The sequence below is a fragment of the Poecilia formosa genome, unplaced genomic scaffold, assembly GCF_000485575.1.
Source record: "Poecilia formosa unplaced genomic scaffold, Poecilia_formosa-5.1.2 Scaffold268, whole genome shotgun sequence".
Lineage (NCBI taxonomy): Eukaryota > Metazoa > Chordata > Actinopteri > Cyprinodontiformes > Poeciliidae > Poecilia > Poecilia formosa.
In genome coordinates, this window is record NW_006800207.1 from 745502 (window position 1) to 767299 (window position 21798).

A 21798-nucleotide genomic window follows, 5' to 3' on the forward strand; every position below is an offset into this window, starting at 1 on the left:
GTTAGCGGCTAACCAGTTCAACTGATCGACCTGGGAAATTATCACCATTTTTTCATTCTTCCTCTTGTGTGTCCGTTTTTGTTGACGTGAACAGAACTGCTCTACACTTTTTAGCGGGTTTGTGTCGGAGGACTATTAACTCCGGGATCGCAGAGTGACATCTTGACTGACTTACCGCAGGTCTGTATAACTATCAAACATCAACGCTAGCTAGCTGCTGATGTGCTTCCAGTCTTCCGTTGAAAGTCACTTTTACTATCATTGCAAGTAGCATTTTAATGCCAGGTGGATATTTGCTGACAGAGAAGGCGCTAATGTAGTAGCTAGTGACCACGATTGTACTTCACTTACGGGTGAAAGTAATTCGAACTGCGTGTTACAAAATTGTAAAAACTCAACTGCTTCTACCTGTCTCTTTTTGTGCTTGTTTATTACAGTGCTATATGAACAATAGGAGGACCACTTTAAGTTTTGACCTTGTGAATTGGGCTGAAAACCCGCCACATCTCGAATGTTCAAAATCAATTATTGATTGTAAATTAGATTACAAACAAGATATTAAAGGCTAGCTTACAACCTACACTGTCGGAGTATTTAGGTTATTAAATTTATTTTCACTTTTGGTTTTTTTTGTGGTTTTTTTGTTGTTTAAGCTTTTTCCTGTCACACAAAAACGCTATGAATAAGGGTTCACAAGTGGGATTTTCCAGTGGGCGTGTTGAGGTACAGAAAACTCCGAACAGACGTGAATGCGGCATTAAAATTGAGGCAACAGTTTGACCAATGATGAATGTACAATCTACAAAAATGAAATTATATAAATAACTATTTTATGAAAATCTGAACATTAACTGTGTAAATCACCATAAGAATAGCAATAATAATAATAGATTGCTGTGATGAACAACATAACCAAAAGATTTAAGGAAACATAAACCAAAAAGAAAACTTAAACAAAAAAAGTGACTTTTTGAACATATTAAAGCATTTACAGTTTTACAGTCGTAGATTTTGAATTGAATTAGATATGAATTCTTTTCCAGCTTTCTGAAGGAAAATAATAATTAAAAAACACTAAAAAACTGAATTAATAAAATTTCAATGTCCATCTGCAACTAGACAGACATTTTAGTACTTACTAAGGTGATTAATAATCTGTCCTGCTCCTACTCCTGAACTCTTGTATATCATCAATGACTGTGAAAATTAACTGATTTAACTGTTTGATTATTAAATTTTGGGAAAATGGGTGTCCGCAGTTAAGAGTGATGCCTAGAGTCTAACATTTTGCTTTACAAATTACTTGGACTCTGAATTCACATCATCTCACAGGAGAAGTTTTTAAATAAAAGCAAGTTTTGTTGTTGTTGTTGTTGTTTATATATATATATATATTTCTGGAAGAAAAGGGACATTTGTTTTAGGGCTGCCACTATGAGTTTAGTTATTGATTATTCTGACAATTAACCAGATAAATGCAGATGTACATCCTTCTAATGTTTGAAATACACAAAACATGCAAATAAACAAATAATTAAACTGTTTTTAAGTAAGAAAATAAACATTTTATTGCCTAAAATGAAAGGTGTTTGTTAGGAGTTTTTTTGTTTGTTTGTTTTCTTTTTACAGCATTTGAATGTGGTGAACCTAAAACCAGTCCAGTTTAGGAGTTCTACATAGAACATGTCAATTTAACCATTTAATCCATAGTTTATTTACATTTCTGAGGCATGTCTAGAGATGCTTCTACTTTTTTCTAAAAACTGTACATATTTTTTTTGTTTAATTTCTCCAAGTTGATCTGGTTGATTTTCTGCTTTCGTGTTTTTCCAGAAGTGATCATGGCTGTTTGCCGAGATCTGTGGTCCAGGAAGCTCCTGGCTCTGTCTCTGCTCTTCTACTTCCTGCTAACTTTGGATGTGCACGCGCGTCCGGCCAACATGTCATCCTCCAAGGATAAGTCTCAGGCCACTAAGGACGAGAACGAGATCCTTCCACCGGACCACCTGAACGGGTTAAAGATGGAAATGGATGGCCACCTCAACAAGGACTTCCACCAGGAAGTGTTCCTGGGGAAAGACATGGAAGAGTTTGAAGAGGATTCGGAGCCAAGGCGGAACAGGAAGAAGCTCATTGAAATTTTTGCCAAGTAAGAAATGTCTTCCTGGCACTCTGTAGACAGCTTGGAGTCTCTGCATTTCTGAGCAAGGCGTGATAAGATCAGGTTTGCTGCAACGCTGAAGGTCAGGGCTGAAATTGCTAAATATTTCAACACTGAAACAGAAAAGTATCCTTTACGGTCCCTCATGGGGTGAATCAGCAACGGGAGCTGAAAGATAACGAATGAGATAAAAACAGCAGAAAGGTCAGTTATGCAGCATAAAAACTGTAATACAGCCACAAAATGCTGCAACGAATCTAGTTAAGGGTGTGTTGCAATATTAGAATTCTGCAGAAATACTGTGGTTTTGTAAATGCAGAGACACAGTTCTGCTCACTTCAGGCCTTCTTTACGTTGCACAGAAGATGGTGGAGAAAAATTTAAAGGGCTAGTTCAGTAACCACACACGTACGTCTGCATTCCTGGCAAACCTGCTGTGTTGGTACACCTTTAATTAACGTGGCAACTTGGAAACAAAAACATCTTTTTAACTTTCTCTTAAATTCAGCTGAAATCAGTCTAGCAAAGATATTAAAAAAAGACACAGTTTTGAAGGGTGATGACATCTAAATGGATTCCATGGATTTCTAACAGATGACACCATTAAATGAGATTTTTTGCATTTTAGCTGAAGAAAGAATTGTTTTGTTGGAGTCCAACAACGACCTGCAGAGCGTTTCGCCTCTAATAACTGCTAGCCTTTCAGACCTCTGCAGTGTGAGTTGTTTTCTTAGTGTGTGTAACACGTCTGCAGAACTGACACAGTTAAGTGATGAAATCAAATAAACTTTAGTTTAGGACAGGTATTCTCAAGAAATACTAAACGTAGCTCCTTCTGGCCTCTTTTAAGGACAATTATTTGAATTTCTCAAATTGTTAAAATCTAAATTTAACTATTCCTAAAGATTTTGATAATAACATTTGACAAAATGTGATTGTGTTTGTGTTTGTTACATGTCTCATCTCACTTTGAACTGCCTTGTTCACAAACATCTTAGGCTTTAAGAGAAATCCTAATATGACAAAATGTTTGGACTTGTGAGGAGAACGTTTAGTGAATTTAAGAGTGTCTTAAATAGGGAAGACGGTGGAACGACCAATAGAAAGAAGAGATATAAAACAGATAGGCACTACTCCTCTGGTTGGTTTTCATGTCCTTTACTTTAAATTTTTATGTTGGCCATTTTGACAGAATAAACAGGTTTATGCAAGCAGGCAAACACAGTTGATTGCTGACAGTAGAGCGTCCGCATTACCGTCAAATATTTGAGGTAGTAAAATGAGCAGCATGGCAAGAAACAGCGACAAACTGCAGTAATGATGGTGGTGCAAAAAGGTGCAAACAAACGAGGGCTGCAACTAATTCGATTTTATTCTGATGATTAAAGTATACGAACCCTGCAAAGTTTTATTCATCCGACTACGACTGGATAATAAATCAATAACAATGTATATTGATATAGACACATGATGACATCAGCAGAATATTCACTGAACTCTGATCCAGAACCACACGGCATTCTGGGAGATGTAGACAGAGAAAAACTTTAGTTGCTCAACTTCTTATGGTCAGGTTGGTGGCATCAACTCACTCACTCTTTGGTTACCTAGCAACTCACTCACTCTTTGGTTACTAAGCAACAACCTTTTGAGTAACTGGCACAGCAGCAGTTTAAGGTTTTGCTGCTGTGCCTCATAACTGCTTAAAAATAAACAGCAGTGTGGAGTGAAAATATATATATATATTTTTTATACAAGCTTGAGAAAAAAGTTTAGCAAACTTGACTGACTTGACATTTTTCTTTTGTGAATTCCCTCGTTCCAGAGTCGACGTCAACAAGGACCGGAGTGTGAGTGCCAAGGAGATGCAGCACTGGATCGTGGAGAAGACGAAGGAGCACTTCAAGGAGGCCATGGAGGAGAACAAGAACAGTTTCCGGGCCGTTGATCCAGATGGGGATGGTGAGAGTCTCAGATTGATAAATATTTAAAATGTATTCAAGAGCTAAATAGTTGTTTGCTCTTGCTGCTTTTAGGTTACGTAACATGGGATGAGTACAAAGTCAAGTTCCTGGCCAGCAAAGGTTTTAATGAAACAGAGGTTACTGATAAAATAAAGAAGAAGGAAGAGCTGAAGCTGGACGAAGAAAGTAAGTGGATTTAATGCTTTGCTGTTAAATGACGAAAGGCTTCAAATCTTTGTTATAAACTGTTTTTCTTGTTTTTATCCCTGCAGCTCAGGAGGTGTTGGAGAGCCTAAAGGACCGCTGGTTTCAAGCCGATAATCCTCCTGCTGACCAGCGGCTGGATGAAGAAGAGTTCCTCTCCTTCCTCCACCCTGAGCACAGCAAAGGCATGCTCAGATACATGGTGAAGGAAATAGTGCGAGACTTGGGTACGTTAACATTTTCTAAATCTCTGTTGCATAAAGCTGCTGTAAGCCATCATTGGAGCTAAGACTGATGGGGAAATTAAATGTAAAAGGCTGTTTTGTTTTGGTACCAAGGAACCAGACTTGCTGCAATCTTTAAAAATTTTAATAATGTTAAATGTTTCATTTTTTTTAACTTTGGGTGCTGATTGGCTATGGTGCTGCAATTAAAGGACTGACTGGTTCAGTTTCTATAAATTTATCGAGTTAAGATGTTGAAATGCTCTCTGGTTTTACTAATTATTGTATAACGAAGGGCAATTTAAGCTGGAGATGCAACGATCTGATATTAATATCTGTATCGGTCCAAAGTTCGGAAAAAAATCTAGCTCAGATGTCAGTGACAATGTGCAGATCTATTCAGTCTAGTTCTATGAGTTATGCTATGAGCGATGTTGTTTTATTAGATATTTTACATTATATTTAAAATTCCTATTTACACTTTCTGAACCATTTGAAAGGTTTGTTGCAATTTATTTTTACTTGTTTGACCAAGGTAGGCAATCTATTGTTTTTGTAAGTTCAGCTTTGTTTTTCTGTATCGGATCGGCATCGGTTGATACTGAACCTCAGATTGGTATCAGAAGTGAACCAACTGAGTCAGTGCATCCCTGATTTAAGCTATGCTGAGTGTAATTTAAAGGTGTCCTGTGTTTCTCCTACAGACCAGGACAGAGACTGGAAGCTGACCCTGTCGGAGTTCATCTCTTTACCCGTGGGAACCGTGGAGAACCAGCAGGGGCAGGACATCGACGACGACTGGGTCAAAGAGAGGAAGAAGGAGTTTGAGGAAGTCATCGACTCGGACCGCGATGGCATCGTAACCATGAATGAGCTGGAGGTGAGTCGCAGAAGAACTCACACTAGCGCTTTAACATTATCTTCCACTAATTACTGTGTTGCTTTAGCACTTTAGTATTGGTGCAATTAATGTTTATTACTAATGTTTCAGGGTCATGGTGGTCACCACTGACAATGTTTTCAAAATTCCTTTCCTGTAATTTAACTCAAATAGCTCAACATTTAAAACTGGTGTTCTAAATGTTCCCAGGAGTACATGGACCCGATGAACGAGCACAACGCTCTGAACGAGGCCAAGCAGATGATCGCCGTTGCAGACGAGAACCAGAACCACCGCTTAGAGCTGGAAGAAATCCTGAGGTACAGCGAATACTTCACTGGCAGCAAGCTCATGGATTACGCCAGAAACGTGCACGAGGAATTCTGAGCACAAAGCTTACAGACGCCTTCACATGTATACACACACACACACACACACACACACACACACACACCTCCTAAATCCGATTCAGGGACAAGTCTGGATCTGTTGTTTGTTTAATCCCATCACTGGGTTTTCTTCCCCCAAACATTGAAAGTTAACACAATGTACTTTCCATGCAACATCAGACGGTAATTTGGGGATTTTGACTTCTCCGAATAAATTTCTTAAATTGTGGAATGTGTGTATATGATGAACTTTAGCCCAGATTGTACTGTTTGTGTTGGCTGGTGCAGCCATTTCGCCAGCATGTATACAGTGTAAATATTGACATTTGTTGCATAGCCATATGTTTGTTGGAGAGAACACAGCTACTCAGATGTAATATAGACAGTTGGTCTCATTAATAAGTCATTGCTCTGAGTTTTTTTCTAAAATTGATTTCTGATGCTCTTCTTTAAGTGTCACAGTAGGAATAATTGGATCGATTGAAAACCTGTTAATGTTCCTAAAAGCTGCATCAGTAAAATATATATGTGAATGTATATCTATGTGAATAGATGTATATATATATCACATAGATCTTCATTCAAACTACCAAATTACAAAAAGAATGAAAGAAATTAATATATTGAGTGGTTGTCACTTTGATGAACAGAAAAATAAATTGCATCTGAATGCAACATGTCTATTTTCTTTTATAATAATTAAAGCTCTGACTTTTCTAACAGCAGCTTAACTTTATACTTTTATTCATGTGGATGAAGACGGATATTATTTATTGAACTGTTTAATTTTGAATGTTTTAATTCCTTGCAGTTATTTACTTTGGGTGTCCTTGAGTTGGTTCCTCAGAATTATTCTGGTTTGTGTGAAATTCTCTTCATTTTTTTTTGTTTAATTTTAAATGCATGAAGAAAATGAATTAAGTCCACATGGAGCGTTTGGGATTCTGCTGCTGGTTGTGCTGTCCCTGATTCGATTGTAAAATAAGATTTATAATAACAGAATGTTTCGGCTTTTTAAAATGTACAACAAATAAACATTTAACAACCAAAACACAACTGAATATTTTTAGTGGCTTTATTTTCTTTGTGTAAAGAGGCATCTGTAATTAAGTAAAACTGCTAAAAGAAGGTTTAGAAATATGTATTAATCCTGTAGTTAACATGTTAAGTTAAAATTTGGTGCATTTTTTTTATGAAATCTGAATCTTTTATAAAACTGACAACATTCTAGATTTACTGTCTATACTCTGATACATACTTTCATTAATGCCCTTTTGAAATCTGTTACTTTTGCCAAAAATTTCTGTTCAACCTCAGAAATTTCCAAGTTTTTTTCTACAACATTTTAGATCAAAACTTGTATTTTTGGAGGAAAATTACTTCTTTTTTTTTTATATTCAATGCCCCTAGTACGCCATCATACAGATTCATACTTGCTCCACATTCACATAAAATTCTTTGTAGAAACAAAGTGCACAAACTTCCCAGTCTTCAGTTTAGTATGGAAATTAACTACCAATTACAGAGAAAATTTGTTCAACTTGTTAAACTTTAATGTAGAAATGTAAAAATACACCAGTGCAGATCTGCAGCAGATACATCTTAGTGGCTAAAGATGACAGTCACAGGTAAAATATTTACTGCTTATAACACTCAGCAGAACCTCACTTTAAAGAAAAAAATGTGGAACTGTTTAAGTATAAAATCACAGAGGCAGATTTATATTTTTGAGATTTATTGCATACATACAGGTCCAGGATCACTGTGTTTCTCTAATGTTGCACATTAATGTACGGACAGCCATCACATGAACTATGAAACAGCAACATCTGAACATTAATTTATCTTTTAGCTAATTTCATTGTCATGTTTGCGTCAAATCAAATGCAGTAGTTTTTTCCCCACAGACTTCTACCCGATTAAGACGTTTGGACAGTTTACTTCACAGACACCACTTCACAAAACAAAAACAAACATTTTTTCCAAAGAAAAAAAAAACCAAACACTTATGTTGTATAAATTTCAAATCTGACTGAACCGGTTACAAACTTCTGCTGAGATCTACTCCCATAATGTGTCCTCTATGGGATGTTTAAGTCCTGAATTCGTCCATAACACACGGCATCTTTCACTACAATTAACCTTTGACCCCAAAGGTTGTATTCAGTCACATATAAAACACTGACACATCAGTACACAGCACGGTATGTTAACCTTTTTTTTTGTTTTCGATTAAAAGTTAAAATACATACACACTACATTCATTACTCGAACATCTTAATCCAACTTACCACAATGTGCAGATGTTACATAGTTAAATAAAAAGGGAAACTGTCCTTATAAGGCAGCTGAGTTTGGGAATAAAATACTGTAAAACTGTAAAAACAGAAAAAGAAAAGCAGCATCGGTTTCTCTACAACATATGCCTCTTACTCAATGAAATGTTGCAACTCAGGATGTTGGGTGACTTTCGGTTGGGCTGCGCCGCTCGTCACAGTGATGCAGCAGAAATAAAGTGGAGCAGATTAAAATAAAAATGGAGCCATGTTTAAAATAAGAGCTCAGAAACGAGGTCTGTGCTCGTCTCCAGCCCCAGTTTGGTTACGGTTGAGTGCTGCTGCAGTCGTCACAGGTACGGGGGGAACTGGTTGAGCTTTCTCTGGTAAGCAGCACTGGAACGGTTGAAAGGCTGGGGTTGAGGGTTGCTGTACTGTCCGGCTGCAGGCCCACCGAGGGCCAAACCCGCGTTCTTCTGCAGCAGAGCCAGGGAGGAGTAAGCGCCGCTCGGCCTGCCGCCCTGCATTTGGTCCACGGCCTGGGACACGGAGGCCAGGGCTGCCGAGGCCGGGTAGGTGTACAGGTTCGGCGTGGAGCTGAAAAGGGCGGCGTCTTGAAGGCGGTAGGAGGAGTGAGAGGAAACGGGTGGCGGGTATGTGGGTTGACGGCGTAGGGAGCCGCCGCTTCCTGTGTGACTGTGGGAAGACTGCATCACGGACTGCTGCACCTGAAATTCATAACGAGCTGATTTAGATGGGAAGCTGCTGCTCTCAGTAGGCCTGTCACAATAAGCAACACATAAATTAAAAACGAGCTCAATAATTTCCAATTCTATGATTTATTGATTTATTTGTATGATTTATTGTAAAAAAAATTTCTTTCACTCTTTCTACCAAGAACTAGTTGACAAATGTAATGTTTGTTACTGGTTTCTCAAGTGGTGACTATATTGATTTTATTTTCAAAGTGCTTTTTATGACGTAAAGTTCTCTGAACTGCCTTGTTGCTGAAATGTGCTACACAAATAAAGCTTCTGTCTGGTCCTTTGGTTTCAATTATCCCTTTCTTTGAAAGACAATTTTGTTTACAGCGACTTTATAATCCATTTTACTTGTTGCTTCTTATTTGGGGTATTTAAAATGTCTTCCAGGTCAGGTGTTAAATTTTCTTTTGAAATTAAAGTTTATAGCCCTTTGAGAGGTTGTGCTTGCGTCTTGAAAATGGACTTAAAACAAGCCTGCTGTTTATCGCAGTAACTTCCGGGACAAATAGATGACATTTTGTTAGAGAAAAAATATAAAAACCTTTTTTCCTTTTTAAGATTATGCTCTACCTTGTGGTGTGGGTCACATAAAATCCCTCCAAAATATTTTACTTAACATGGCAAAGTTTGAGGGTGGTGTATATGTTTGTAATTGTGGTGATGTAATCGCTGCTACCTGACTGAGGTTAAGAGGTTGAACTCTGCTGGACGCTGCGCGCTGATGCCGATCGGTGCTGGAATCTCCTGATCGGCATGACGACTGAGCCGACGCCTTCTTGGACTTAGCGGAGGCTCCGACTGCAGGATCTACTGGTGCAGAGCCAGAGAGGAAACTGAGAGGCTGGGCAATATGGCTTATAAATACAATCTTTTTTATACTAGATCTGATTTTAATAAATTTTCTTCGATCAAAAATATTTTCAAAATTGGCTTTCATTTCAATCATCCTTTCTGTGAGTTATGAGATAGAGTACAGAGACCAGGCTGTTTATCTATGACAATATAGTCACAACGTTTCCAGAAAAAAGACAGAATTTTATCATTTTAAATGAGAGAAATGTGACGTGACTTCATCAGTTTGTGTGAAACAGACTCAGTTGTTTGCATAATCATTTCAAAGTTCTACAGATAATAATATGATGTTACTGATTTAAAATATTAAGTATTTCTATTAAGTATTATTTGCAAAACTTAGAAGACTTAAAATAAAGGGTGTATTCTTAATAAATAACAGAAATGTGAGGGCGAACTGGACCTGGGGCTTCTGCTGGCTTGGTGGCTGCGCTCTCAGCAGGCTGAGGCTTCACAGAGGGCATGACGATGGCCAGAGACTTGGAGGGCTGAGAGTTGGTCTCAGGGCTCAGAGGGCTGCTGGTGCTGGACGAGTCGGAGTCGTGGGAGTCATGCACCGTCACACAGCTGATCACGTTTGTTCTCTGGCTCGTTCCGGAGCTGCAGGAGCGAAGCACCATTAACAGGATTCATACATTTTCCTCACAGGAGAACTCAAGCACTTTTCTAGCATTTTGAAGGCAAGTTTTCTAACTTTTCCAGCACCAACACTTTGGATATTATAACAATAAAAATGACGTTTGACATTCTACAGCAGAATAAACTAAAACATTACAAAATTGTATGTTATGAAAAATCTAAACACAGATTTAGCAAACAATTCCCCAATTTTAATAACTTTGTTTAAAGTTTAAAATATAAAACAAACTTTATTTTAATTACACAGATCAGTAGGTGATTAGGAGTAATAAATATTCTTTACATTGAAACAATCCAAACAAATCATGCTAAGTTAAATTAGCTTTCTTCTCAAATGTTTAAACACAATATGCAAAGAAAGTCAAAGAAAAAAAATCTCTTAAAATGTACTCGCTATGTTTCAGGCTCTTAGCAAATAGAAATGATTTTGGTAATTTTAACTCATCTAAAAGAATAAAGGTTTGGCCTGATTTAACTTCAGTGAGAAGAAAAATATATATTTTTGTTAGACTTACACAACAGCGGGTTTGGGTCATTGTAGATAGAAAAAACAAAAGTAGAAGTACATTTCTGCCAAAAAACTGAAATTTTGAGATTACTCCCAGAAATATACTAGAAATAAAACAAAGAAATTTCTGAGCTTGAAATTTCTGGAAAAAAAAAAAAAACTCTAGGACAAAAAACTAAATTTTTTTTTGCCAGAAATTTACTCCTTATTTTCTATCTACAATGGTCACAATATGCCGTTGTAGATGTATGATAATACCTGGTTTCAATCGTAAATAACACTGACTTTTCACGACTTAGCTTTGGAGTCCTAAACTCAAAATAATCAAAATAACCAAAACGGACTCTGGATATTTGAGGGTTCATGCAAAACATGGATCTTGAAAAGCATATTTGTGAAGGTTACGTCTCAAGTTCGGCTCACCAGGCAGCCATGACCTTCGTCTCGCCCTCGTCCTCCGAGTCGCTGTGGATGGTGATGATGCTGACGGCGGGACTCGGCGTGTCAGAGATGACGATGGGCTGAGACTGGTCACCGAGGAAAGAAGAGCTGTGGACGACTGTGGAAGCCGAATGCAGCCTGGAGGGGAGGAAAGAGAGAGAAAGGCATTATGAACAAGAAAACTTTTCAGATACAAGGACGAAAGCTGTTCTTGTTACCCATAATGCAGTTGTTCTGTCCCTTCGACCTCTTTGATATTTTCTTGGAAAATCAGCTGTATTGAGTGTAAACGTTGCCTGTATATGTTACACTTTTTAAAAAAACGTATGTTTTCGGACTGTGGGAGCCATAAAATCTTAAAGCATCAAAAATATTTGGAAAATTTTGTTTTGTTTGAAGCACTAAATTAAAAGGTAAAACACACTTCTACATATTTTACACAAATCATGATTGAAAACATGAATATTTAGTTGCAAATGTGCTCCAAATTATTTATTAAAATTTTATTTTTAAAAATACTTTATTCCAAAAGGAATTTAAAAACAAAAACTGTCCGGATTGTTATTTTTACTATTTTCTCCACTGTTTATTCAATAAGATTATCAACTAATAACAATATATTTGAATATATGACTAAATGCAGTTGCTGTGTGCAGTTCTTTATGAGACTTGTGTATGATTGCTGTATCACGCAGTCACAATCATACAGTTACCTAAAAAGGTAATAAAGAGATTTTATTGTCGCTTTTATCGTCATGACAATAGCAGCACAAAATATTATGATCAAACTTTAAACCACCACTATTGGTCTCAGGTAATATTCTTAAATGTCTTTTTGTTTTCTTTATCTGTAAACAGAAAATCCTCACAATTAACGATTGAAAACATCCATCTGTGTGTAACTAATCTACATCTACAGATCAATAATATTCTAATTTATTGGTTGGGTCTGTCGATATTAGTGAGTTTAAATCCAGTTATTCTCTTTCTACTCGGACTGGGTGAGACCGGACACCTGGCTCTGCTGTCTGCATGTCGGCCCTTTGACCTCTTGCCCTGTTGAGATCTGGCGTGAGCAGCCCCTGAGCTGTGGTTCTGCATGCCGGCGTGACGGCTGACGCCAGAGTCCTGCTGGCTGACGCCGTCACACTGGTTACCATGACGACCCCTGTGGGGGGGAGGGGAGGGGGGGTAAATAAAAAGACATGTATAAACAACTTAGAAACAAACTATTATTTTATAGACAAGTTGCATGTTATTGTTTAGATCTGGAAAATTTGCCGCATGCGCACAACGCTGGAAGGCGAAAAGATGATTATTTCACTTTTCATTATACTATTTTACGACTGCGCTGCCACAGCAGGACATTAGCAAAGATAAAAGTGGAGTTTTAAGTATTACAATTAGAAGCAAAGCACTGCATCCCTTTTTCTTTTCTTTATCACGCATGCATTTAAGATTTAGCATGGTATGTCAACAGTCATTGTCGGCGAGAAGTTTTAACAGTCATTGTCGGCGAGAAGTTTTTTTGTGGGACTTTGTGCACGTGACTTCACATTGCAACCTGTCTATAAGTGCTGGTACGTCGCAGAGTCTTGAGCTGACCCTACCTCCACCCAGCAGCCTGTTGGCCGTCAGCCACCGGAGCGCCCACGGGCGAGTCGGGCACCACGGCCTGGCCCGGGTTGTGGATGGACATGCCGGGCATCTGCTGCCAGGTGGAAGGGATGAGGATCTGCTGCGTCCCAGCCGGCCAGCCCTGCTGATCATTCACATAACAAAATAACATTTAGTTAAACACAGAAGTTCACATCAGTTCTGGAAGGCAGGGTGACATACCTGTGTCAGCATGCTGGGCTGGAGGTGGAGAGACTGGGAGGACTGGTTCTGAGCGACCAGTGGCACCGAGCTGTCCATTCTTACTGGGTAACCAGAAGGCTTATTGGTGGTTTGGAGACCTAGGTAGAGAAAACAAGCATATCCCAACATTTCTCACTTTCTTTTCTAAGAAAGAAATTACAAATGGCCTAAGATACTTTCAAAAAGTGGCTTTTGTTTCAGTCACCCTTTCTGAGTTGTACGAGACAGTATTAGAGTCAGGCTACTAGAATTTTTGTGTAATTACAAGAATATAGTTATAAAAATAGCAGAATATAGGAACAAATTTTAAAAGGAGGACATCTTCAAATTGTGAGGAAAAAAGCGCATACAGAAGTTTGTTAAAGAAACAAACTATGAATAAAGATATGAAGGGTTGTTTAAAAAACTAAATGTTAGGGTGAATATTAAAAACAGTTGTACTTCAGTTTTTCAGGTGTAGACTAATTGTCTGAGGAATATAAACGGTGTCTTCACTTTTAATAAAAATAATCGTGCAAATAATTTGCTAAACAAATGATTTTTGAACTAGAGTACATTGGTGAAGAATAAAACTTTTAATCTTCAAAACCCAAAAATTCTCTCACCCTGGATGGTTGGAGGGCAGACAATGAGCGTCTGCTGGAACGGTTCTGTCTGGGCGCAGAGCTGCGTGGGTCGGGTCTGCAGAGGGACGCTCTGCTGGGTCAGGCCCGGGATGTTGATGGTGGCCTGCTGGTAGAGACCCGGCTGATAGTTGAGCAGCGGGACGTTGCTGCTGAGGGACAGAGACTGTCCCCCTGTGGACGCCATCTGAGGGACACGACAGAAAAATGTTCTCAAACGTCAGCTGGCGCAGCACAGCAACAGAGAGAAATAATTATTATTGCTAGATGGATGAGGACAAAATATATAGCGCCTTGCAAAAGTATTCAGTTTTTAAACTTTTTGAGCACTAATCACATCAGCACTGCAAGATGGCGGTGGCTGCATGATGCTATGGGGAAGCTTTCCCGGTGAATGAACAAGAGTTCTGCAATCTGTGGTTCTTAAAATAAAAAAAAAACAACTAATGTTTTTAAATAAAGATATAATAACAATAGCTAGTCTTAGTAGATGTACAATGTTTAAATTAAATAATTGTATTTCATTTCCACAACATAATTAAACTGCTACATATGTACTTCTCCTGTCATTAGGTTGGAAACTAATTTTCAGACATATCAACATCCCATAAAAAAAATGGTTGATTAAAAATGACAAAGTTCCTGCAATAGATATTTATCAGAAACTATGAATTGTCTTGATTTAAGGTCATGTAACATTTCCGACTCTAAAGTTTTCTTCAGCTGCACTTCTAGGATTGTGGAAACAAAATGTCGTTGTTGTGTGAGAACATGATGCAGATTCAAAGCGTGAACGTTCCCACCTGGTTGTGTTGGTTCAGCTGACTGCTGAATGTGACGGTCAGGTTGGCGGCTGCGCTCGGAGTGCTGCTGCTGGCAAACATGTTCTTCCCGTTCTCAAATGCGCTGCATCTGCGTTTGCATATGTCCATGTTTTGGAAACAAGACTTCACACTGGCAAATGACAAGAAAATAAATAAATAAATCGGCAAGCAAAACAAGCAAAATAAGTTTATAATCTATCCAGATTGATATATCTGTTTACTGTGAGCTGTGGGGGAAGTGCAGCAGGTGTGTCATGGTAACAAAAGGATGGTTCAGCGTCTTCATGGGCGTGATCCTCTTGTCTGCGTCGAGAGTAAGCATCTTTTTCAGCAGGTCAATGAACTCCCGTCTGTCGGCCTTCTCCGCCAGGATGTCCGTGCCCTCCAGGCTGGTCATGTTCACCTGCAGGAGAGTCAGTGTTTGTAAAAATGTCCCACAGCAATCATGGCAACCCAAAACTCAATGACCATATTGTACATTTACATTCATACCTGCATCATATCATCCAGGCAATTGAAAATGTATTTCCTTGCCTCCTTCGACTTGATGCCCATCTCTGCCTCGTGCTCAGCAGGTGTCTGCAAAGGAAAAAGAAGAACTCCTAAATATTGTAGACAAATCTAAACTGTACAGAAAAATCCCAGTGGAAGCACTGACTTTGAGTCTCCAGAGAGGGTAGCTCGAATCGGGGCCTCGGTTGAAAAAACGGCTCGTCTTGGTCCCTGCACTCAGCAGGTACTCTGCTGGGAGACCCTGAGTCTGGGAAATATACCGGATCTGGAGAGAGAGCAGTGCAAGGAAGCTTTACACACATGCAGTCTCATTTTTTACATTAAAAGCTACTCACACTGCAAAAACACAAAGACTTACAAGGTATTTTTGGTCTAATTTCAAGTGCTAATGTCTTAGTACATTAATAGTTTTAGTGGCAAATTTTTTCTCTCATAACATGGGAGAAAAGATTTCCACTGTTCCACTGGCAGAAAAAAAAATCTGCCAGTCGACCTAAAATCAATTTTAGGGAATTATTCACTTAAAAAAGCTCATATTTCTTGCTGTAAAGTTACATGTGAGTTTTATTTTTTAATTATTTAAGAGTTTGTGTTTTTATAATGTACTTTTATGTTAATGTATACTAAATATGATACTACGGAGAAACAAAGTGTAAAACAACTGAGGTGGCATAGGAAGACTTTTTTTTAAAAGTAGAAGATGCTTGTGTGAAAAGTCTAAATGCCCTGTAAAAATATTTGTGCCCATTGAAGTTTTTCACATTTTTTTGCATTACAACCACAAACTTTAAATGTGAAAAGTCAAGTTACAGCTATTAATTGTCAAATGTCTGAAAAATGTGGCGTGCATTGAATTTAGGCCCCTTTACTCTGATATCCTGGAAACAATCTGTCTTCTAAAGTCACGTAACTGGTAAACAGAAATCAACAAGGTGTAATTCAATCTCAGCACAAAAACAGCTGTTTTGTTAGATTTGTTAAAGAATCTTATTGAAAAACAGCATCATAAGAAACAGTGAAGAATACAGTTAAAGTTGGTTAATACCATAAAACAAAATGCTAGCATAATCAAGGGCAGTACTATTCCATACCTCAGGGGCATTAAATACAAATTAATGCAACAAAATGCTTTAAAAAACACATTACAAGTTTCCCCCCACATCAATTAAGCTCTACTTTGTGTTTGTTCGTCATGCAAAATCACCCCAAGTACATAAAATTTGGAAATATTTCCAGGCTTAGTACATTTACACTGTGCAACTGACCCATTCAGATCTGCAGAACAAACAGTGCAAATTATGTAAATTTGTATAATTGTGCCTCTGTTTGAAGAGAAACTTATATTGAATTAAAGTGACAAGAGGCCCGAAAACAGACTCAACTTAACCGATTCAAGGAAGCATAATAGGTCATCTTTAATACAATTCCCTCTGTCAACAAAAAAAACATCTATGAAGTCCAATTTTTTCTGTTGATTATAAATTGATTTGGCCCAGTCTTCCTCAGCCTGAATGATCTGAATGGGTCAGGAAGCACATAAAAACTCCTTTACAGTGCATACGACCTGGTCGTACTCTGATGCACCAGGATAAAGGGGCCATCCCAGGAACAGCTCAGCAATGACGCACCCCAAAGACCACATGTCGATCGCTTCGCAGAAAGGGAGACCTAGGATAATCTCTGGAGCTCTGCATATACACAATTACGCCGAATTATTCACACTCAGACTGAATTAACTGAGAACTTAAAGAAACCTTTGCAGTGGATCAGATTCCTGACCTGTAATATCTGGACTGGAGGTAGGTGGAGCACACTGCTTTGGAAACGTGGCTGGCAGAGCCGAAATCGATCACCTTCACCCTGTACGGCTGCCTCAGAGGGTCAACCAGCATGATGTTCTCTGGTTTTAAGTCGGCGTGGATCAGCCCCAGGCTCTTCAGCTTCATCAGCGCCGTGGCGACCTGCTGCAGGATGGGCCGGATGCACTTCAGCATTAGAGGGCTGAACTTGCTGTGCTTCAGGAAGTCGTAGAGGTTCTGCTCCAGCATCTCGAACACCAGGCACGTGTGGTTCTTGTGTTGGAAACACTCGTACGATCGGACGAAGTTGAACTCATCGGCGTTCTCTGTGCTCAGCCTGCTGAGGATGCTCACCTGTCGGTGGAGGAAAGACGGGGATAAGAGATTCATAGAAGGTCCTGGCTAAAAAATTATTACTATTTTATGAGAATATAGTCATGATATTACCTTAAAAAATCTAAAGATTAGGAGAAAAAAAGTTGTTTTAATAAGAAAAAAGCTAATGTCAAGATCTGACATAAGCAGCTCAGTCTGTGTGGTTCTTTCTTCAAAATAGACAGTTGCCTGTTTCTATTTATCAGTTATGAAAAGCATTGTCAGTTTGTTCAAATTGATAACTTCCATGCCAATGTGTAAAAGATTAATTACTTCTATTAAGTATTTTCTGTAAAACTTATACCAAAGTACAATGCTCGACAATCCTCATTTAAATTATTTGTTATATTCCATGTTGTAGTTCTAATAAAATTACTACTTCTTGCGTTATTTCAATTGTATTCTATGATTTTATTATCATAACTAAAATAAAAACATCATAGCCTGTACCTAATATAAAGCTGACCTGAATTAAAAGACCAAATAAATAGAACCTTTAAGACATGCTTGTTTTAATGCTGCCCTTAGTGGGCTGACATCTGAACCAGTGGTTCCCAAACTTTTTCAGCTGGGCCCCACAGTGGTTCCCAAATGTTGCGTTTAAAGGCGGCTCGAAAAAACAGGTTACCACGTTAACAACGGATTGAACAGTTTTAACTGCTGATAAAAGTGACAGAGAACACACCTATGGGAAGTGCGGAAGCCCCTACTGTATCAAATTGACAGAGGAATAACAGAGAGTTGGTCATTCTAAGGTAAAAACCCAGCGCCCCCCATGTTTTTCTCCTCATGTTTTTTTGTTTTTTGTTTTTTTTTTCTTCATCCAGACAGCTTCCCGCGCCCCCCCTGCAATGGCACGGCGCCCCCCTAGGGGGCGCGCCCCACAGTTTGGGAACCTCTGCTCTAAACTATGGAAATCCAATGAGAGCAGTGGTGGAAAAATCTAAATTTTCCAAAAATTTAATCTTCAAAACCCAAATATTTGGTCAATCGATTTATTAACACTGCTAAATTTGAGATATTCAGCACAACAAACTCACCTCTATTTGCCCCTGTCGTGCATAAGATGGGTGGTTCTTCAGTATTTTAATGGCCACTATCTCGTTGGTGCCCCGCTTCCAGCATTTTGCCACCTGCCCAAAGGTGCCCCGCCCCAGAAACTCAAGCACCTCATAGCTGTTGGACATGGAGCACAGGATCTCATGCTGGACCAACTGGTAATCGCCCTCGCTGTGGGAGTTGCTACTTTTGGTGGTGGAGGTGGAGTGAGCTATGGACTGAGCCGTGGTGGTTCCCCCTCCGCCGCCAGCGCGGTTCGATGCCACAGGCGCCGAAAGCTCCTCTAGTATCTGAACGCTGTCGCTGCTGTCCACCTCCTCGCTCTTCCTCTTCAAGCTGTACTGCTTTTGGTAAAGCTCGCAGTGTTGGGAGGAGGACCCTGCATCCTTAATGTGCCGGCTGGAAGAGGTGGAAGAGGAAGAGGAGGAGGAGGAAGCAGGTCCACGAACGCTTCCTGTGCTGTCTGCAGCTCGTACCACCGTCTGCTCCCTGGAGCCGGCTGCAGGGGGATGGACCTGGTTGGAGTTGTACACCAGGTCAAAGTTAGAGCCGGAAGTGGAGGGGGCAGCTGCCTGCGAAGGGCTCTGCTGATAGTAGCCGCTGTCCGCCAACCGGTTGGAGACATCCCAGGTGGGGTTCTCCACTTTGAGCCTCTTTGGCCGAGAGTAGGCGCTGGAGGAAACGGAGGGGGAGGAGAACACTTGGAGCTGCGAGGACATATCTGCAGATGGGATTGAGACAAAGTGGATACTTTTGGACAAACTTGGTTTAAATGTCAGAAAAAGGCCTGAATTATTGTATTTTTAATAAACTACAAGTACATTGAAAATACATCTAGCTGCAGGACAGCTACTGGCACAGGGGCTTAGGAGTTTGCCCAGGGTTTGTACACTTTTTTCACAGTAAAACTTAAGTACTTTCAGCATTTTATCAAATGTTTCCAGCAGCACACTTTGGAGATAAAACCAATAGAAATGAACTAAAGGAGACAGTTTCAATTCACTATTATATGACATCATTTATTACTGTAAATAATATCTTGTTATACTATTCTACATAGTAGGGACAAGGAAAAACAAAAATATTACAAAACTTTAAGTTTTAAATATTATGCTAGTATTATGTTAATGCTAGCATAACACTTAATGTTCACTATTGAAAGCAAACATTCTTATGGTAGCATTTTAGAATTTAAATGAGAGAAGGAACTGCTTATAGCATATAGTTTCCAATTATTATTGTCAGAGTAATAAATACTAATAAATGGAGTTATAATTCCTATTAGTAACACTTTAGCTATTGATAACATAGTGGCCAAAGCTAACTTTAGCATAGCCCTGAACAGTCCTGAGTTTTGTATTCAATATGGCTGCCAGCCATGTCCATAGAATGTAGCACAGATTATTTATCTGGACTTCTGATGGTTTCTTTCTCATGCACATAGTAGTACTGTAAATATCAACTGGAAAAAAATAATATTGTTATTGCCAGTAGCAGGAAGCACAGAAACAAATGCCAAACTCCACTGTTACCTATAAACTTTGAATATCTCTAGTGCCGTACTGAACAATATATAAAGTGCTTTGCCACCCAACTTAAATCAAATCTAGAAGTGTAGTAGTATTTGTAATAAAAACAAATGACTTATAGATTTTGCAGATGTCTGCACAGAATACCTGTTGTAATATTACTACTGAAATCTTTTGAGGTGATGTGGTTGATGAAAACATCTGAGCTGAGGCCCACGGAGTTAAAATTAGAAACATGTCATTCTAAAATACTGGTTTTCTAAGGTATTGATAATGTGTCTTTAAATAAATATAGACACATTATGTCACTTTCCCCTCCATCTTTCAATTGGTGTTTATGTAAACCATTCCTCTCCTAACTGCAAGATCAGGTTATGATGATTTTTTTCTGTTAATAGTTGTGAACTAATCAGAATAAAACTTTTGACTTACTACTGCAGATCTAATTTCCACGTTCTGGTTAACTGGTTAACGTTTCTATTTTAGTATATTGTTACTGTGTACACATAAAATGAACTAGCCCACAGTATCCCTTTTAGGCTTTATCATGCAGGGAATCTCCAGTTTTTTTATATTGTTATGCTAACTTCCTGAGTGTATGTTTTAATAAGCTATAGCCCATTTATATCAAAAGACACAAGAGTCATGCTCTGCAACCCTTTGCCTCAGTAACCCACAAGGGGCAAACCAAAAATAATAAATTACTTATGTTATTGCTATTCAACAGTAACGCACATAAATAAATATGAAAAAATAAAGTAAATGTTGCTATGTTCAAAGCAAATGTTAAGTGTAGATGAAAAGGTACTTACAAAGAAAAGAGATGCACACCAAAACATTGTGTCAAGTCCAACCAATATCACATGAACCTACACAAATTTCCGCCTCCAGTGTCTACTAAACCAGAATAAAATAAAGCAAAAAGAGTGAATGACATTACCTGGATTTGTTGAACGAGCACACCGTCGCCAATCTGACATCTAAGGCCTCAACATCTTCCAGCCAGAGTCTGTGCGCCGCTGCAGCGGATCAGCTGAGCGCTGCGCAGCGAGCGAAGCAGGGACTAGCTAAGCTAATAACAGCCGGCTACGAGTCATACCTGACCCGAGTCCACAGGCGCATCGTGCATCCAGCGAGCAAAAAACCTCCACGGTGACAGTGAAGATGTCACATATTTTTACGGTAAGCAGCGCAGCCTGGACCGAGCACCATCTTCACAAATCGTCGGCCTGCTTCCTGTCTTGTGGACGAAACCAACTGCATGGAAATAACCAAAGATTGTCTATTTTAGCCATATCAGTCACTTCTTAGCGCTTGAACTTCATCGCAGAGTGAAGGGAGTAAAACTGCCAAAGATCGTCTATTGAGGTCATGCATCTTCCTCCTCTTTTCTTGAATCAAATCACACATACAGCGAAAGCGTTGTAATCTTCACAAGGTTTTTGTCCAACTCATTATTTCGAACAAAACTTCTATATTTTTTCTTGAATTAATAATTTCTGAAGTATAATTTAAATATTGTTTTTGTATAACATTATTCCCCTATTTTTCTGGAAACTTGGAAAAATGATCAAACGAAATTCTACCTCTTGTAAGAGTTTTTATGAATGTAATCTAAACGCGTGACATGCTTTTTGTTCCAATTTATGAAACAATTTATTAATAAATTTAAATTTAAGAAATTATTACAGAATTGATTAATTTTTAACTTATTTGAATTGTCCAATTGATTTAATAAATGTCATCAAGTTTGTTTTGTTTTATTTATTTATTTTTGAGATTTTGTTTATGGGATCTATTATGCAATAAAGGGGCAGGAAATAAGAGAGAGAGAGCGAAGGGGAGTACATGCTTACTGAATTTTGGGTGTCTTTTCAAAATGTGTAACCCATAATCATCAAAATAAACTAAATA

At 38.7% G+C, this 21798-nt stretch overlaps 2 protein-coding genes across 3 annotated transcripts; one reads left to right on the plus strand and one right to left on the minus strand.

The window, feature by feature from the left end:
- The first annotated feature begins 5 nt into the window (after window positions 1-5).
- sdf4 (stromal cell derived factor 4) lies at window positions 6-6735 on the plus strand. The gene is made up of 7 exons (XM_007570776.2): window positions 6-180; window positions 1834-2149; window positions 3987-4123; window positions 4198-4311; window positions 4398-4556; window positions 5258-5433; window positions 5644-6735. Exons 2-7 carry the CDS (start codon window positions 1842-1844, stop codon window positions 5818-5820), a joined length of 1071 nt encoding a protein of 356 aa, XP_007570838.1. The 5' UTR covers window positions 6-180; window positions 1834-1841; the 3' UTR covers window positions 5821-6735.
- On the minus strand, window positions 6705-21174 carry hipk1a (homeodomain interacting protein kinase 1a). 2 transcript variants are annotated; one of them, XM_007570775.2, is made up of 16 exons: window positions 20825-21174; window positions 18337-19076; window positions 16902-17275; window positions 16687-16810; window positions 15268-15387; window positions 15102-15188; window positions 14831-15012; window positions 14589-14739; window positions 13768-13972; window positions 13142-13260; window positions 12913-13061; window positions 12318-12470; window positions 11285-11440; window positions 10118-10314; window positions 9539-9669; window positions 6705-8826 (listed from the first exon to the last, which is right to left on the minus strand). In XM_007570775.2, exons 1-16 carry the CDS (start codon window positions 20862-20864, stop codon window positions 8449-8451), a joined length of 3306 nt encoding a protein of 1101 aa, XP_007570837.1. In that variant the 5' UTR covers window positions 20865-21174; the 3' UTR covers window positions 6705-8448. The 2 variants fall into 2 exon arrangements, with proteins under 2 accessions (XP_007570837.1, XP_007570836.1); XM_007570774.2 differs by having other exon boundaries at window positions 12913-13064; window positions 20825-21173.
- Between the last annotated feature and the right edge of the window lie 624 nt (window positions 21175-21798).